The 18,036-nt window shown below is 35.1% G+C and overlaps 1 protein-coding gene across 5 annotated transcripts in view; it reads left to right on the top strand.

Annotated features, from left to right (window-relative positions):
• LOC128999855 (heterogeneous nuclear ribonucleoprotein L-like) overlaps nt 1-18,036 on the top strand; it is a 225,008-nt gene that overhangs the window by 139,794 nt on the left and 67,178 nt on the right. For all 5 annotated transcript variants that reach the window (XM_054426571.1, XM_054426570.1, XM_054426573.1 and 2 more), the window contains one exon: nt 17,449-17,534. In XM_054426571.1, the coding sequence (XP_054282546.1) occupies nt 17,449-17,534 (86 nt within the window). The remainder of the gene's footprint in view (nt 1-17,448; nt 17,535-18,036) is intronic.

Here is an 18,036-nt window from a genome sequence, read left to right as displayed (position 1 = left end):
TTAAAAATGACGAGCTGCTGTACCAGTGATCGGTACACTGCATTTTTCAATGGAAAGTATCGGGGAATATCACTGCTCTAAGTAATTTTATATAGTAAGTAGCTCAAATCATTCGGTATACCTGAAAAAAATACTTTATAAAAGTTTTAAAATAATTTTTCAGCTGATCCTATGAATTTCTCTAACATTTTAAATTAATTGAGATTTAATCGCAGCTGATCCTTCTTTTGTTTTGATTTTAATCCCATGTTATTTAAATGGGCCAAAATCGTACTTTGAGGGCTTGTCAAGGGTTTATGGGTCAACGCACCGACTTGTGACCCTCAAAAGGCACATCTACACGCTAAGGGCTTTCAAACAACATAAAAAACATTAAAATTGAGCCATTGGTTTGGGCTGTAGGTCCGTCAACATTTAAGGAGAAGAAGGAGAACACGGAAAATTTGTGAATTTTCAAACTAGTTTTTCTTGGCTCAAACACAACCTTTTTTTAAATTCTTTTTTTTATTTTGCCAAGAATGATTGCCCCTATCCAGTGGATGAACAATTATTTTAATAGCTTTTGTTTCTTCAGAGCTATAGACGAGTAAAAAAGCCACTTTGTCACGTCATGTATATATACACTGCAGCAGCTGTGTACCGCTGGGGGACTTGGCGGGGCGGAACGCTGCCGCGTTCCTTAATAAATGCATTCAGTTATATAAATAGTATCGTTGCAACGACTAACTAGTGATAAACAGATTGTACACACGTAGTCATTTCCTTGTATTATTGTATCTTCATGTGATGTCGATAACCTGTAAATTGTATCATAGTGATACAATAAGGAAAATGTGTCGCGCTCTGTAAACAAAGAAACTATCACGACTCGGGCGATAAGTGTGTAGCTTTACATGCAGTAATAGTTGTCATCAATCGCTGGTTTAGGGTACCAAGTTGAGTAGAGTAAAAATAAAATAAGTGTGAACAGAATTAAAAAAATATATATATACCACAAAACGCTACAAAATAAGCTATTTCTTGCTACTTTGAACTCACAGATGTTACAGTTAACTTGAAATAACTTATAAAGACGATTATTTCCTTTCTCTGTTAAACGATTTTCTGCCACAATGGTGCACGTGAATCAATTTAAAAAAAAATATGGATCACGGAAGGCTTATTATGACACAGTCTGAGCATGAGTCAAAGCACTGAGGATAATCTTTGATATCCGAAGCAGAATAACCAGCAAGCCTTTCTTTATCAAACATAGCATAATGGTAGGAAATTTATGGTAGGATCATTATGCTAAAAAAAAGTATCATCATATTATATTTAATATAATATGATGATACTTTTTTTAAATTTGTTATCTGTTAAAGAAAACTTATCTACATCTTCGAAATGTATCTAATTTCTCAGTTATATTACTAGGAATGTTACCAGTTGGATATTCCGATAGTAGGATCAAAATATCTTCTACGATAGTTTAAATTTCGTTCTATAACTATATTACATTCTATATATACTTGTTCTGACGTTGTCCATTGTATTGATGTGTACGACAGTAAAAATATTCGTATTAAATCGTTCACTTACGTTTATGTTTATAATTGGATGAGTATGAATGTTAAAAGAGCAAGAAAGTGGAGACTGGTCAAGCTCTATAAACCATCCCAAACACGAAGTGGGAAATGAAGAAAACGTCTGGAATCAGATGCAAACAAGAATGTCAGGTTATCCTTACTGGCATTGGACTCTCTCCTGAATAACAAACATGTCTTTTGATTCAACGACTCAGTTTTCTTGTATGACCATTCTTTTGTTTATTATTTTTCCCAAGTAAATGAAATGCGTAATTTAATCCATGTAGAAGTTGTTTTAAATGTTTATGCATTTTGATTATCTAAACTTATGAGCGAGATTGGATGTTGTGTGTTTCCTAAGTTAGAAGTCGGATTAAATAATTTGCATTGGTTACGACTTAATAATTTTGTTTTTATTTCTTGCACATTTGTATTATCCTCGACCGTGTGAATTATATGCCAATTGATAGTTCCCAATGATGAATGTCATAGTTTTTTTTTTAAATTGACTTATACAATTTGTTGCACTAAATGACGGTCTTAATAGTTCATAAAACAGCAAGTAACTTCTTCCAAAACGTGTAAAACTAAAATGAGCACCATTCATTATACACACAAATGATAGGGTGAGCTCTTCCCACTTCCTACACGTTTATAAAAATCTCATGAGTAATTTTTGCCACAGCTTTATCAGTCCTAATTTTATTTAGAGAGGTCAGCTAGCAGCTTAGGCACTTGTTATATATACCTAGTTTATTTTAATTTTAAGGGATGGACCAAGTCTATCTTGTTACTTTGTAACGTCGGTCGTTTTAATGTTATCATAATTATTTAGTGACTACCTAGCGTCACATTAGCGTCAGTTGGAGTATACGTGGAAGTCTTTTTAAAACGATCACGGACTTAACCTTTGAGTGTTGGGGTACAAACTGTTATTTACAAACGACTGTTTGGAAAATCTATGTTTGAAATATTCTATGCTGGTTTGTAACACACCTCTCAACATTCGGACTAAGTTATTTGCTGTGGTGGAGTTTGCATTGAGTGCAGTTGGGGATCGCACGCTGGCACACTCACTAGTGCGGAGAGACAACTGGCTACTAGACTGGCCTATATTTACTGCAATGTCTCAGGCTGCCTAGGACATCCTGTATTCATTATGGCCGCGTTGCGTGTGTGGTCTGAATTCTCCTTACGCGTCTTTCACTTGGAATCGTTTGGACTTGGAATGCGAAACAGATTTTATGTGCCTCGCTGCTAATCTTGGCGAAAGTGTTCCTAGTTGTTTTTTTTTTGTTAAATGGAGTTTTTTCAATTTGGTTTTTTAAATACAGTTTTGGTGAATTTAGAGGGAAGTAGCTATTACCGTAGGTGGCACGATAAGACCTAGACTTGGGACCGATACATATACAGGGTGAATTTTAAATGAGTTCCCCCCCTACTTTTTTCTACATTTCTTAAGATATCAACTCCGGACCACGTCAGATCATTGTAGAGTAGTAAGTACTTCATTTTGACTGGGTATACATTTTTGGCCGCCATCTTGGATCCGCCATATTGGATACAAAGTTTTTTTTTCAAATGTAAAGGTAGGGTTGTGACTCATTATTCCAAACTAGAATTTTACGCTGATTACAATGCCGCAAATAGTTTTTAAAAATCTTTATCCGTTCTAAAGTTAAGGACTTTTTATAACTTTATTTTTAGCCCATTTTAACATTGTGCATTTACAAACTAAGACCATAATGTCAAAATAGTGCTAGATAAAGATAAGTATACACCACCATTCATTGTCGACCTATTTTCACTTGGTTATGACGAATGTATTTTTTTCGGCCGCCATCTTGGATCCGCCATTTTGAAATGTGACAAATTAATTTAAATATGAAGGTGGTGTTGTGACCCATCATTTTCAACTACTTTTTTATGCTGAATTCAATGCCGCAATCAGTCTTTCATTTGCATGTTTTGTTTTTGAATTATTAAAATTTTAAATAAGATAATTTTAATATTTCATCAAGAAAGCTTGATAACCAAAAACGGATTGCGGCATTGAGTTCAGCATAAAAAAGTAGTTGAAAATGATCCAAGATGGCGGCCAAAAATGTATACCCAGTCAAAATGAAGTACTTACTACTCTATAATGATCTGACGTGGTCCGGAGTTGATATCTTAAGAAATGTAGAAAAAAGTAGGGGGGGAACTCATTTAAAACTCACCCTGTATATATATAGGCCTATATATTTTTAATGTCCCTAGATGGCAAAAACAATATTCGTTCAAATTGAGATATTATATATATACGTACGTGAACGCAATAGCTTCAGTAATTTTTGCCCGGTTTTTATGACATTTGATTTGTAGGTAAAGGGCGCGATAAACTCTTATGAGTTCGCGAACCAGCTTAATCGTATAACGAGAACAGGGTTTTTAGGGGCTTTAGGGAGTAAAAATCTGACTTGCTTCCCTCAAAATAACATAACATTTTCCGACTTCTCTCAAAACCATTTTGAAGAATTTAAAACACAAAAAGTTTTTTTTTACTCTTGTTAAACCTAATGTCTCGCCGCTGCCTTCGTTTCACAGGAGCAAATAATGGAAATTCTCTTAGTCTGAAAGCTTGCTGTAGAGGGGGGGGGGGGGTATTTGAATGAGTAATCTAAAAAAATTGAAAATACAGATCTACCGATGGATATTAGAACAGAAACTGTATGGATTATAAATGTTAAAAATGACGACACTGACTAGAAAGTAAACATGTTATGTTTGTTTATGTATTATGATCCATACTGTTTCTGCTCTAATATCTGTGTAACTACCTTTGACTTAAAACTTTCTTCGAATATGCAATTTCTTAACCAAGCCAAAATGGAAGGATACCGTCATGAGTTTGGAACGATAGTTTTAATGATCCTCTATTACAGTAACAACAAAGACTTAAAAAATAAAAATAAAATGTTGAACAATCTTAGACTCTTTGTGGCTCACTCAAGTGTGTTCTTTTTAAAACTATTTCCAACAGCATTCCTTACATTTCTGATAAACATTAAAAAATGTATCGACTTTTAGATACTTCAACCATAAATTGTGTGTGCAGACAAGATAGCCAGTGTTAGGAAATGTTTATACAAGTGAAGATCCGATGTAAAGCTTCACATGAAGCAGTGTGACATAAAGCACTCGACGCATTACGACGAGCCGTAAAAATTCGCGGCGTCTACTCCATCGACGTTCCACCACATCATTTCTTGAGAGGCGATTTAAATTTATCCCTCGTTTCTTTTCATTCCTTCCTTTAAATTTGTTGCAACTTGCCGCCTCGTTAGGGTTTATTTCCTCTTCATTTTCTGACGAGGATGTGCTTTCTTTGAAAAATGGGTTGAGCTTAATGGGTTTGTGTTTTGTGTGTAGGATTTATATCTGTTTGCACCATGTAATTTTACAAAAAAACTAGTGTGTAAATATATGACGAAAGAACTCATCATCGAAGTGCGCATTTTCTAGAAGTATTGAGCTATAAAATGTTGTACAGGATTTGGATAAATAGGGTTGGGGGACCGAGTTGGTCTAGTTGTTAAAGTGCAGGACTTCGGTCCCCGAGGTCTCGGGTTCAAATCCCGCCAAATCACCAATGGATTTTCACTTGCCGCAATTTAGCTCTAGTCCGAAATAATGCGAAAAAAGAATCCCGAGCTCGTGTCTAGCGTTCTGGGACAAAAAATATGGAATAGGGGTTGGAAATTAATTCAAGATAACTTACGCCCGATCATGTAGTGTCCCGCACCGGTCAGTTACCTTTCGATTTTATAATCAATGTTCGATTTATTGTCCGTGTACTGTCTTTTTTAATTTTTATCATCATTACCTTCAAATGAAGCGAGAAGACATCTAAACTGGCCTGAAGATGTGTGAGTCGATACCGGTTGCCACATCGCAACACTGGATCGCCGCGTGGATTAAGATATTTGGATTATGCGGTAATGACTCCGTCATATTATACAAATTTAATTGGAAATATGTAGTTACTAACCCGGGAAAATATAGCAGGCAATTTCAAAACACACTCTAGAAATTTAATTGCATGGATCGTACGTTGGTATTCCTAAGTCACGCTTAATTCTCTTAACTCCGACGCTAGATTAATAATTCCAATGTAACAATTTTAATATTAAATTAATATTGCAAGCTATGATCCTAGAGGCGGCTTTATTTACAAAGGAGTTTACCGGTCTTACATCGTGCGCCGGCAGCGAAGGAAATCTCCCGCTTCCTGTTTTACATAATCATAAAGCCAAGTACATGAATGCGATGATGGCCTCGCTGGGATTACTCCCTATTTTACCCTAGATTGCGTTCCTGCGTTTTTCAATAGTTTATGAAGTACAATATTCGTTGCAGTATCCTTGAGTGCTTGTAGACAGTATTTAATTTTACATGCACTGCGAGAGGAATTTTTTGTGTGTGTTGGGTGTATAGTTAAATGGTTGGTGCTGAAACGCTACACAATTTTACAGTATATACTGCAATTAAATTTAACATTTTAGGATATCGATTTTAACTATGGAAAAGCTGAAGAGGATATTTTATCCAAGACTCTATGGTGCGTGCTACAAAAATAATTCGATTGTACTTTTTTATTTATTTTTACTTAAATAACTTAATGAATTTAACGGGTGAAAATTAATATGGATGTGTTGTTAGTTCAGTTTGTATTGTTTTTAAAAATTGATGTATACAACAGGAATTAGTGACCTGCATAAATCTCTGGTTAATCGTATAGAAGGAATAAACATGACTTGTTTATGGAAATTATTTAGTTAAAAATCATATCAGACATTTTTAAACGTACTTAAGTCTACAGTTTTGCAGTGGTGGATACATCCGGTTATCACGGACTAAAAGGATAGATTAATGTAAATTATAGCATCCTTTAACGCTTCAACTGCTCTGTGAATAATAAATGCCTAAATTGGCTTAAAGATCAATGGAATATCTACTGTAGTATTCAATACAATTCGCTCAAATTGTAACCAAACTTCTATTCTTTTAAGCGCTAGATCTTAAAGCGCGGTACTTCATTTCTTAAGTCCCGGGTTCAAATCCCAGCTATATTTTATGGATTTTGCGATAACGATGCAAAATAGATTTTTTAGTATACAATTTTTTGACATGAGAACATGACCATCACGGATCCTATCTATTTAGTGGAGAGGAAAAACGTTCGCATTCCTGTTCAATATGCGAATGGACTGATGAAACGTACAAACAATGTATTGGAAGTGTCCGTTCCCTCTGTGCGGTTGTTGGGCCGGAGAGCCGATGTCGATGCAAGTGAAACCGCATAATATCTAACCCACGGAAATGTTGAAAGTTGTTCTATTATTGATCAAGAAGTATTTATTATAAACTTAAAATTGGATTAAAATCTTAAACTGTCTAAACCCTTAATGTAGCCTAATATTCGCAAACAACCTCACTGTAAAGGAAAATTGCATAATTGCATGCAAAGTTTATGAGACTTAATTCAAATAATATTATTTTACGGCTGGTAACTAATAAATGATGCTAAAATGGATCAGTTACAATTAGCTTTTATGTTAGTTTCTCTATATTATGGTGAATTCATTTTCTAAGGTTTAACTATCTTAGCTACTTATTGACTGTTTTTTTTTTAATTTTTTTTATACTTTTCTTATTAAAGCACTGACTAATTGATACTGAAGTAGACATTCCATCATATGGACTAGATGTCACAGCCTTTTTTTATCAAAACTTAATCATAGTTAAGTGAGCCAGTTGGTAGGTCGTAACAGTTGCTATATAGATCATAAAGTCCCATCAGTTTGACTTGGTAGACAATTTTGTGTATTCGACAAAAATTAGTCATGTAGATCACCACAATATACCGGTAACTCACATCAACTACGACGATTTTTATTTTAAAACTGGCGACAGCTTTAACATGGGAATGGAATGTCTATGTATTAATAGTCAAAAGCAATCAGTTTGCAAAGTCCGTACAGTCTCCGGCGTTTTGCTGTCAGCACAAAATAAACTATTGTGGTTCCTCGAGTCTCATTGTTTCTCGTCTGATTTCACACAAACTCATACTAACAAATAGAAACGGAATTGCAGAATGGGAATGAATGGCGGAAATCGATGATTAATGCTTAAGCGGCAGATTGCTATTTTGTTCAATGGGAATGCGGATGAAAAGCTGATTTCATTTTGACCGGATTTGCGCTGACATGTGCTTTGTGCCCCGTGCCGCTCATCGCAGTATCTGAACAAAGCTCCTGGTTCTAGCCGACGATTCGTCAGATCTGGATACAGATTAATGCTTTGGAAATAATCCAATGTAATACAACTAATTAGAACACAGAGTTGTTTAAAATGCAGCCGCGTGTTTGAGATAAAATGTTTAATCTTTGTCGCTCATCAAAATATAAGTAGCTTTTTAATTTTGGAAATCTTGCGCAACCTAGTGCTACATAATCGTGCAATAAAAATATCTAACCTTGTTTTTGTTTTACTTGTTGGCTATTATTAAATGGATTAGTTCAAAATATTATACCATCAGGTAATACAATTTATTTTTTATGGGGCTAAACCGAAATCTTAGAAGTTTACCTAATGTTCTCATGAAAACAATTTGTTCTATTAAATTAATTTAAAAGTGGTGTAAAAAAATTGGAAAAAATTATAATTAAGTTTTATGGATCACTAAACGAACTTTAGTGTTCTATAACGATATCATTAAATAATCAAGTTAATAATTTAAAATATGTCTATCCCGACTTTAAAACTAAGTTTATTAAAAGAAAATTATAAAATATTATATATTTTTTTACTTCTAGTGGAACGGTATTGTTTGTTGCAGCTTGTATTTTCTTGTCGCGAAAAGATAAGTTTCTGCACAAAAAGCTCATTTGTCAGATTTATAGCTGCTATGTTATTTTCAAGCCCTAACACTAGTTTGACCTATTTCATTACATTTATGTCGAGTTTACTTTATATCGGGTTATCGCCGTTTGCATGTAAATTTGTGGTTGTTATCGAAATAGGTATTTTACTTTCCTGTTATTTAATTACATGATTCTACAATATTTTTTTGCTTTCTCCGCCTGTAGAATTCTTTGTTAACACTCTTCACGTTTTTAATGGGAAGCAGTCTTATAAAATCTTTAAGGACACACCGAGGACCGAAAATGCTATTTAAAGGATGTGCACTCTACGATAAGCGAAGGTATATTTGTTGTTTATTGTGCTCACATTGTATATTTGTGATTAAAAATATCAAAGTAAATGACATTTGTTCTGATATTGGAAAATTGTAATTGTATAGAAAACAAGAACTTATTGGATGGTATTGGATGTCATTAAAGTTTGACACAATTGCTTTAGAAACGGCTGTCACAGAGACGAAACCAATCTAGGTTCTATGATCGGCGAAGTTGTGTTGTAGATGAGGAGTGACACTAACTCGATGCAGACGAAATTCTAATAGACTTTGAGGCAGTTACCTTGATATCGGTTGAAGCAGTGTTCTAACGCGTCTCCCCGCAATAGAATGTGTCTGTCTGTTAATTTACAACCCGTGTACACGATTTGCTGGAATTCGATAGTTGGGTGGGGATAACTTTAGTGACTTAGTTATTAAGGTAGGTGGTCTGTGTAAAAGGGGCAAAAACATAAAAAAATATAGTTTAAGCATAAATTCTGGATAGTTTTAATAGAAAAAAAAAACATTTTTCTTGCTAAGTCGATAGATGAATTTATGACTACTGGAAGAGAAGGAGTTAATAGTCGACAACGCTGTTGAATCATTTCGTGGAGTTCGAATACTCATTCCACCTACAGAATTTCTAGTGTAATGACCCGTCTCTCGAACTACAGTATATACAGTATGATGTTCCGTCTTGAACTTCTGTCTCTTTGTGTGAAAATGTATTTTTCTCATTCTTTCAATTTATGGTTATCACACCAAAAGAAATGTGGGGTAAATTAAACTGACACAAACAACACACTAAACTAACAACTTTTAAATAATACCTGGACAAAGTGACGGCATAAAATATACAAAACAGTTAAATCCTAAATAAAAAACTCAATCGTTTTCATTTCTAACTTCTGGTAACTAAATCTAACACAAAGTCTCATGCTATTTTAATTTGTAAGATGTGAGGTTTTCGTAGGCCTACAGTAATATGTTTTTATCTTCTAATTGTTTTACATTTAACTATGATTAGCTATACACGGGAATCTAGCAGAATCAATATTATTTAGGCCTTAACAAATACTTTAATGTAATGAAGGAGCAAATGTATACATGATTTTAGATGTACACATGTTATTGTAACCACAAGTAAATATAATACACGACAATGTTGGGCCTTGTCAAATGAATTACATCATTTGCTAGCTGTAAAAAATAGGGATTTCAATTTCGACAATGATTATACTACATACAATTTCTTTAAATATTGAATCACATTTATATTTAGTTTCGTTAATATTCAGTTTCATCGATTTATTTCCAAGTTTCCTTTTTTAAATAGATTTAATTTTTTTAACGGCTCTTTGAAATACCTTGCAAATGTCATGTTCGTTTTGTATATTAATTGTATAAAGACTCAAAACATTTAGTCGTTAACAAGTCAGACTTAGTAAGATACTTGTATTTCAACATATCTCGCGTCAGAAGCACAGCGAGTCAGACGTATTTGCAATTCAGAATTACAACAAACCCAATATCGCGCGTGTATACACAGTGTATGGCCGTGGTTAAACACTGGGTATTGGACTGTACGGGGGCCACAATAGTGAGGGAAGGGGCTGAAACTGTACAATATAGTCGTTAACATGACAGACTTAGTAAGCTACTACTTGTATTTCAACATATCTCGCGTCAGAAGCACAGCGAGTCAGACGTATTTGCAATTCAGAATTACAACAAACCCAATATCGCGCGTGTATACACAGTGTATGGCCGTGGTTAAACACTGGGTATTGGACTGTACGGGGGCCACATTAGTGAGGGAAGGGGCTGAAACTGTACAATATAGTCGTTAACATGTCAGACTTAGTAAGCTACTACTTGTATTTCAACATATCTCGCGTCAGAGGCACAGCGAGTCAGACGTATTTGCAATTCAGAATTACAACAAACCCAATATCGCGCGTGTATACACAGTGTATGGCCGTGGTTAAACACTGGGTATTGGACTGTACGGGGGCTACATTAGTGAGGGAAGGAGCTGAAACTGTACAATATAGTCGTTAACATGACAGACTTAGTAAGCTACTTGTATTTCAACAAATCTCGCGTCAGAAGCACCGCGAGCCAGTCGTATTTGCAATTCAGAATTACAACAAACCCAATATCGCGCGCGTATACACAGTGTATGGCGGTGGTTAAACACTGGGTATTGGACTGTACGGGGGCCACAATTGTGAGGGAAGGGGCTGAAACTGTACAATATAGTCGTTAACGTCATTCCGTTGTGATTCATAAAACACTTGTTGATGTTGCTAATGTCAAAGCTCTGACTAACTCTTTGTCACTATATTTAAGTTGTGACTTGTTAACGATTGGAAATACAGTAGGACTACATTGGCTTCTGAGTGTAATAATTTCACATTGAGATCGCGTTGTGAAATATGGTTTTGTTTACGTTTGAAACTTAATTTCACTGAGTGCATTTCGTAGCAGTACCTTGTTGCACGATACTTTATACATAGTATCCAATTATGTAATTAGCCTTTGATAACTAAATTAGATTTTATTCTGATTTATGAAACAGTGTTTGTTTGATATATAATCAAACTTCTTTCATAATTAATTTGAGAGTTGTGTTAAGCTATGTTTAAATGCGTTATAATTATGCCCACACATTTATTGTATCGGTAACAATTATATTTTTAATTCTACTTCATTGACATTTTAAACATCTTTGGTCAAAGATGGAATGTAAATATATCTGAGTAAAGATTCACCACTCATCGTTCACTCATATTCGCCATAAGATCTTGGAATGCTCAAAAAGAACTCGGTAAATGTACAGAACATTCACAAAACAGGGAATACTATGTTAATCATCTTGCTTAAGAATTGTTACTAATAACTTAATATTATCCGATCCATCTAAACATTAAAACGCATTTTTAATTAACACCAAAGCGCTCTAAGTAAATGTTTACCAGAGGCTCCCAATGTGTTATATAAGCTGGGTTTAAGCTTGTTTATATAACGACGAACAAACATCTTGTCGGTGGAAAGGTTTGTCCAACGGGACAAACTGTCGGTGGGTAATGTTGACATTACCACTTCAACTCGCGATCTCGGAAATATCTACTGTAATTGTCACTTGGTTTGCACAGGGTGTCCCCGAACTTTCCTGGGCCAAAGACAAACTAAAATATCATGTCAACAATTTCAAAAACTTTTTGCACAAAATAATTTTTTTGACAACGGCTTTTTGTTGTGATTTTAAATTTGGTATATTATTAATAAACCAAAGCAATGGCCGATTCATCTTTTTTTCCGATAGAGCCTAGTTGAGTAATCCAGTCACATAATACGGTTGGATTCTAAAATTCGTCTTTAACCTTATTTTCTGTCACTGATTTGTTGGCGTGTTAAGATGATAGCTTATAATAAGCCGTCTTGCAGTTTTACTTGAAATTCAGCATAACTGACAAGAATGAGCAATTTAAATCAGCACAATCTTTTTGTTGCCCACTTCAATTACGTCCATTTTGATTGGTAAACTGGCACAACCTTTACTTGGGGATGGAGTGTGTAGTTGTGTTAATCGTCATAGGTATCATCTCTCAACATTTCAACGATTATTTTGAGTTTCAATATTGCAAGACTTAATTAATACCCAATTTGTGTCCACGAAGTAGTTTTTTTTCTTCATTCGTCAGGTCAAACCCCCAAATGATATGTTACGGAAGTCTTTACTCCAAGGAGTAGGATAATTTCCTACAATTTTCGCCGCTTGTTTTCCACCCAAGGGTAAATACAGGGCGGGGGATGACAGATCACAGAGACAAATTGGAACTTGTCACACGATCCGTCTGGCCACAGAGTAGTGAAATATTGTCGCCCGGACCAAATAAAATACAGTCATCTTATGAAACTTTATACATGTTTAGTAGAGAAACATCTGCCATGCTATCTCAGTGTGTAAACCACGATATTTAGATTAAAACAATTGATGCGATGAGTAACGATATGGAATTTATTATTGAGCTGTATTTTTTTATTGTTCCATTTTTATTTAATTGTTTTTTAACTGACATCTTCATACTAGGGTCGATGAACCTTTGCAATTTTTCAACGTAGAGTTCCCAGACACCAAACTCTTTCACTCATATGTGTCCAATGCCAGGATTACTCGTGAAATTCTCCGATTCCGTTTAAACCTGGATTAAGCATGTTAAATCCTTCACGTATTTTAGTGGGTTTCAAAACGCTACCTGATCCTAGAATGAGGAGCGTGTGGGACGTGGTTTAACTTTCCCAATCATCTTTCATGTTCATCAAATTGACTATTTACAGTGTATTATATTCTACTTACTTGGCGATAGAAGGATTTAATACCCTAGATATTGCGTTGGCTAGGAACTGTGTAACTATAACAACAAGGGCCAGGTGGTTCATCTCAGCTGGATAGATCGTCACTCACAGTCTGTTTGTGTCTTGTTGTGTTTGTGCGGAGAAGGAGGAATCACAAAACACATCTCGTGACAAATGATGAGACGTCGCTGTCACCGGACGACAGCTTCTCCATTACGAGTGATTAGCAAAAACATTGTACCGAGCATACAGTCTCGGCACACGACTTGGTTGAAGGTTTATTGTTTTTATATATATTTTTTTATGTTTACAAAAATGGTGTCGTTTTAATTTCGGATTTTTCGGGGGAAAACTTTCTTATTAAAATTTATTATGCGGCTTTTAGTATAAAATTTTACTTTATCTGTACCTTTTATCGTATTTTTAATATGTAAATTTAGTTAAACTCATGGTTTCAATTGAGGGTCCATGGGTCAGAGCAAAACTACGATCCTTAGAATGGTCTTTTTTGTTCGCCTCTTTTTGCAGCCGATAGAATTTTTACAGTTAATTTGTGTGCTTCTCAGTATATGACAGAAAAACTTATATCACTTTCTCTATTATTAACACATATTTTGACTTAAACCTGCATCTTCAACCTTTTATTAGGCCTAACAATTTAAGATCTTGAGTCCCAATTTAAATTGGGTAAAAAGTATTTGCTTAGAAACGTAATGTCTACGTCAATGTAAATACATTGTATCTAAAATATGCAAATTGTGACAGTTGTTTGGTCTATTACTTGATCTAATATAAATATTCTTTGACAAGGATTAAGATTTTAAAAGTGTCAAACAAAGTTTATTTACTACAGTACGGTAACTTGAAACTACAAAAATCGCAAAATATTCTAGTTAGTCTATGTTTATTCTGTAACTTGTTTAAGTTACAGTTATAACTTTGAACTACAATTTTTTGTACATTACCGGATAAAAACTTGTATTAAAGTTCTGAGACCACCTGCAATTTTAATATTTAATACTGAACAAGTATTTAATTAGCGGAGACCACAAGACTTGGATTTCAAAGTTTAACCACTAACTACCCTACATAAATACCCTCCCCCCCCTTCACCCGCCCCCCGCTGTGCGACCCTCACTTTGTGACGTCAGCTCCGATATTCGTACCGAGACGTTGAATTTAAAGGTTTCTTTTATAAAAATCGTATGGTAATAGATGGGATTTGCATTTATAAAATTCTTTTAACTCATTATTTCTAACCAATTCTGGTTTACTTTTTAGCTGTTTTTTTTTTTTTTGCGGATCCAAACTAGTCAATACGTATGGTGAAATTTAAATTACGATTTACAGTTTTCATTGAAAAGTTGCTATCTAATAAATACATAGCCTAATTGTTGTTAAAAACTTGAGAAATTGTTTGATTACTAATCGTTTGCATAGAAGAGAATCATTACTAAATCCTACTTTACTAATTGAAAATTGCAATTTCGATTCAGAGAATGCTTGCTTAACATAGTCATTTTATAATCAAGGGTCTGAATAACCAATTTAGGATGGCTATAAGTAATGAATAACAAGATTAGCCTTCTTTCGATGGCATTGTTTAAATTGACTTTTCTCAATTCGCTAAACTGTGTTTTAGCCATGGAGCGCAAAGAGTTTTATGTCTTCTTTTTGGTTCATTCGATGGAAAGGCGTTTATTACCAATATGGTGACACAATTCTGCACTCAACTATGAGATGTTCCAAAAAGGGTCACTTATGTTTGTTACATTAACCAATAAAATATAAGAAATGTATTGTAATTTGATCTGAATACGTTGTTGGCATTGGAATATTTTGCATCTGTAATGTTTTTTTGTTTTTTTTTTAGTTATTTCTAAATAATGTAAAATAAAGACGCTTATAAAATAAGTACAATGCATCAGAAATAACTCCGCCTTGGTTGAAAACAGGTCAGACAATAATGTAAAAACATATTTCACAATTGCAGTACAGTGGGTTCTGAATCTGCCCTGCTTAGAGTCTTGAGGTTCCACTGGTATTTATATGTTTCTTTATTGAGTAACTTTTCTCTTATTGTAGTTTATGGGCATTTTAAGCTGAGTCCTCTCTACGTTTCTGCATAAAGGCGTTGACATTATTGTTTTTAATCTATGGTTTTTGGCGAGGTACGGAAACTCATATTTTCAACTACCTAATTAATCTATCCAACCAAGCGATGTATAATACTCTACCTATCCATCTAACCTAAATTTTATTAAACCTAACTAATGTTTTTCCACGCATTAAATTACATTAAATATATTACTTAACCCAAAAAACAGTATGCTAAAAAAACTAAACACAGTGAATCTAAAATAGAACACAATTATAGCCTACTAATCAGTACGGTGCTGGCCTGGACGAAAAAATGAATAAATCATGGACATGTTAGGTTAGGTAAGGTTTAGGTAGGTGTAGATATTAATAGTCACTTGAATACGGTAGGAGTTGCCTTGCCTCACGAAACTTAGTGTAGCAAAGGAAACGTCCATAAGCTAAAATTTAAATAGTTATCCTTCACAATCATGAACGTGAACGAAAAATTTAGTACCGTGCGTTGCACAACACACGCATAAAGGATGAATTAAATATTAACATGTAGTACCTTCTCTCTGTTAGTTCTGGTTCAGTAACAAATCATTGGTTTACATTAGTTCTCTCCATTACAGTGTTGTGTTCCGTGCACAATCTGCCACCAAGTAATACATTACGTATAAAATATTGAAACTCCTAACATCTCCCAGTCACGCGCCCGCTCCTACTTGTGGATTTCAATTGATTGCAATCTCCCACAACCTACAGCCGACTTTGTAATACTTCGTGGCTCTCTTCCAGCCGCGCCCGCTCCTACTTGTGGATTTCAATTGATTGCAATCTCCCACAACCTACAGTCGACTTTGTAATACTTCGTGGCTCTCTTCCAGCCGCGCCCGCTCCTACTTGTGGATTTCAATTGATTGCAATCTCCCACAACCTACAGTCGACTTTGTAATACTTCGTGGCTCTCTTCCAGCCGCGCCCGCTCCTACTTGTGGATTTCAATTGATTGCAATCTCCCACAACCTACAGCCGACTTTGTAATACTTCGTGGCTCTCTTCCAGCCGCGCCCGCTCCTACTTGTGGATTTCAATTGATTGCAATCTCCCACAACCTACAGCCGACTTTGTAATACTTCGTGGCTCTCTTCCAGCCGCGCCCGCTCCTACTTGTGGATTTCAATTGATTGCAATCTCCCACAACCTACAGCCGACTTTGTAATACTTCGTGGCTCTCTTCCAGCCGCGCCCGCTCCTACTTGTGGATTTCAATTGATTGCAATCTCCCACAACCTACAGCCGACTTTGTAATACTTCGTGGCTCTCTTCCAGCCGCGCCCGCTCCTACTTGTGGATTTCAATTGATTGCAATCTCCCACAACCTACAGTCGACTTTGTAATACTTCGTGGCTCTCTTCCAGCCGTAGAGGTCAGAATTATTTAAATTTGTTAATTTCGAAGGTAGGTACAGTTTAAAGGGAGAATTGTTGACAGGTCACCATCGCGTACTGTTTATAAACAATGGATTTTAATTCCCCATATTAATAAATCTATGTGAATATTACTTGGTTGTTTGTATATGCAATGTTTCCCTCACTTCTACAGTAGTTACATTATTGTAGAGAACGTTTCGATGCGATGACACTATTAATGTACTTTCCGATAGTGTATAATAGGATTTTTAACCGACATTTTCGTCAGTAACCAGTTGATCTGTTCTATTACAGAAAAGCCTTGCAATGGACCATTTCATCGGTTAACGGTTTGCAATGCCTTTGGGTAACTTTTTAGCAATTTTATTTCATTTGACGAGTTCACTTGCTTTAATAAGGTATCATTGTTGTATGTCATCAACAGGAGAATAATTTTAAATCTATGACGTTCAAATGCAATTGCATGCAAATTCCCGCATCACATGGATGCACGATGCACATTCATATGGGTTGACCTAGTCGCCGTTTCAACAATCCATTAAAACTTTTGTATGCGGCAATGTAGTGTTTTGCAAGTGACAAGTCAAAGTACATTTTTTTTACCTCTGCAAGATAAAATGTGTGTGTTCTGTAAAAAAGAATACATAAAGAAATGTCTTTATCGTATTTTCCTTTGGAGATAAAAATTGTTTAGTTAACAGTGTGTAGTATGTAGTACGATTGACAAATGTTACTTCTGCCGTATGTCATGAAACTAATTTGCTCTTTTTGTTTGTTGCAGCACGTTCTACACACGATCTGCTCGCCCATTGGCCAGGTGCAGAGGATCGTTATCTTCAAGAAGAACGGCGTCCAAGCTATGGTTGAATATCCTTTAATGCACTTACATAAAATCGGACATGGTAAGATCCAACCGATTACATAAATAGTAGGATATTAGATGTTTGAATCCTATCGTTTAGTTAACCTTTTTTTAAGAACTAGTAATGCTGTTGCACTGATTTGCAAAAGTTTTCGGTATCTATACTTATTTAATACGCAAGCAGGTTTTTTGTGACAATTACTCCTCCGAAACTACTAAACCAATTGACATGTTTTTGGTGTCATTGAAAAGAGCGTAACGTGAAGTTGTGCAGGAAACTTTCTTTTTAGGGAAATAATTAGAGAGTGAGGCCCTGGGGCCTTTAAAGGTTTGTATTTCGCCACAAGATTAACATGGGAGACAAAAATTGTTATGAAACTCCAGCTGTTGTCAGAAATTAAAAGTGAGAAGAATAACATATGTTAATTTTAAACAGTCAGTGAGTTTGCTAATTAATTTAACAGTTTGCTACAAACATTTACTTATTTGGTTGAAATGAGATATTAA

This window comes from Macrosteles quadrilineatus, unplaced genomic scaffold (assembly GCF_028750875.1).
Source record: "Macrosteles quadrilineatus isolate MER2022 unplaced genomic scaffold, UCM_ALF_1.0 Scaffold_8__2_contigs__length_117827958, whole genome shotgun sequence".
Taxonomy (NCBI): domain Eukaryota; kingdom Metazoa; phylum Arthropoda; class Insecta; order Hemiptera; family Cicadellidae; genus Macrosteles; species Macrosteles quadrilineatus.
The sequence above is the reverse complement of the archived record's forward strand: the minus strand, read 5'-3'. Positions and strand labels throughout refer to the sequence as shown.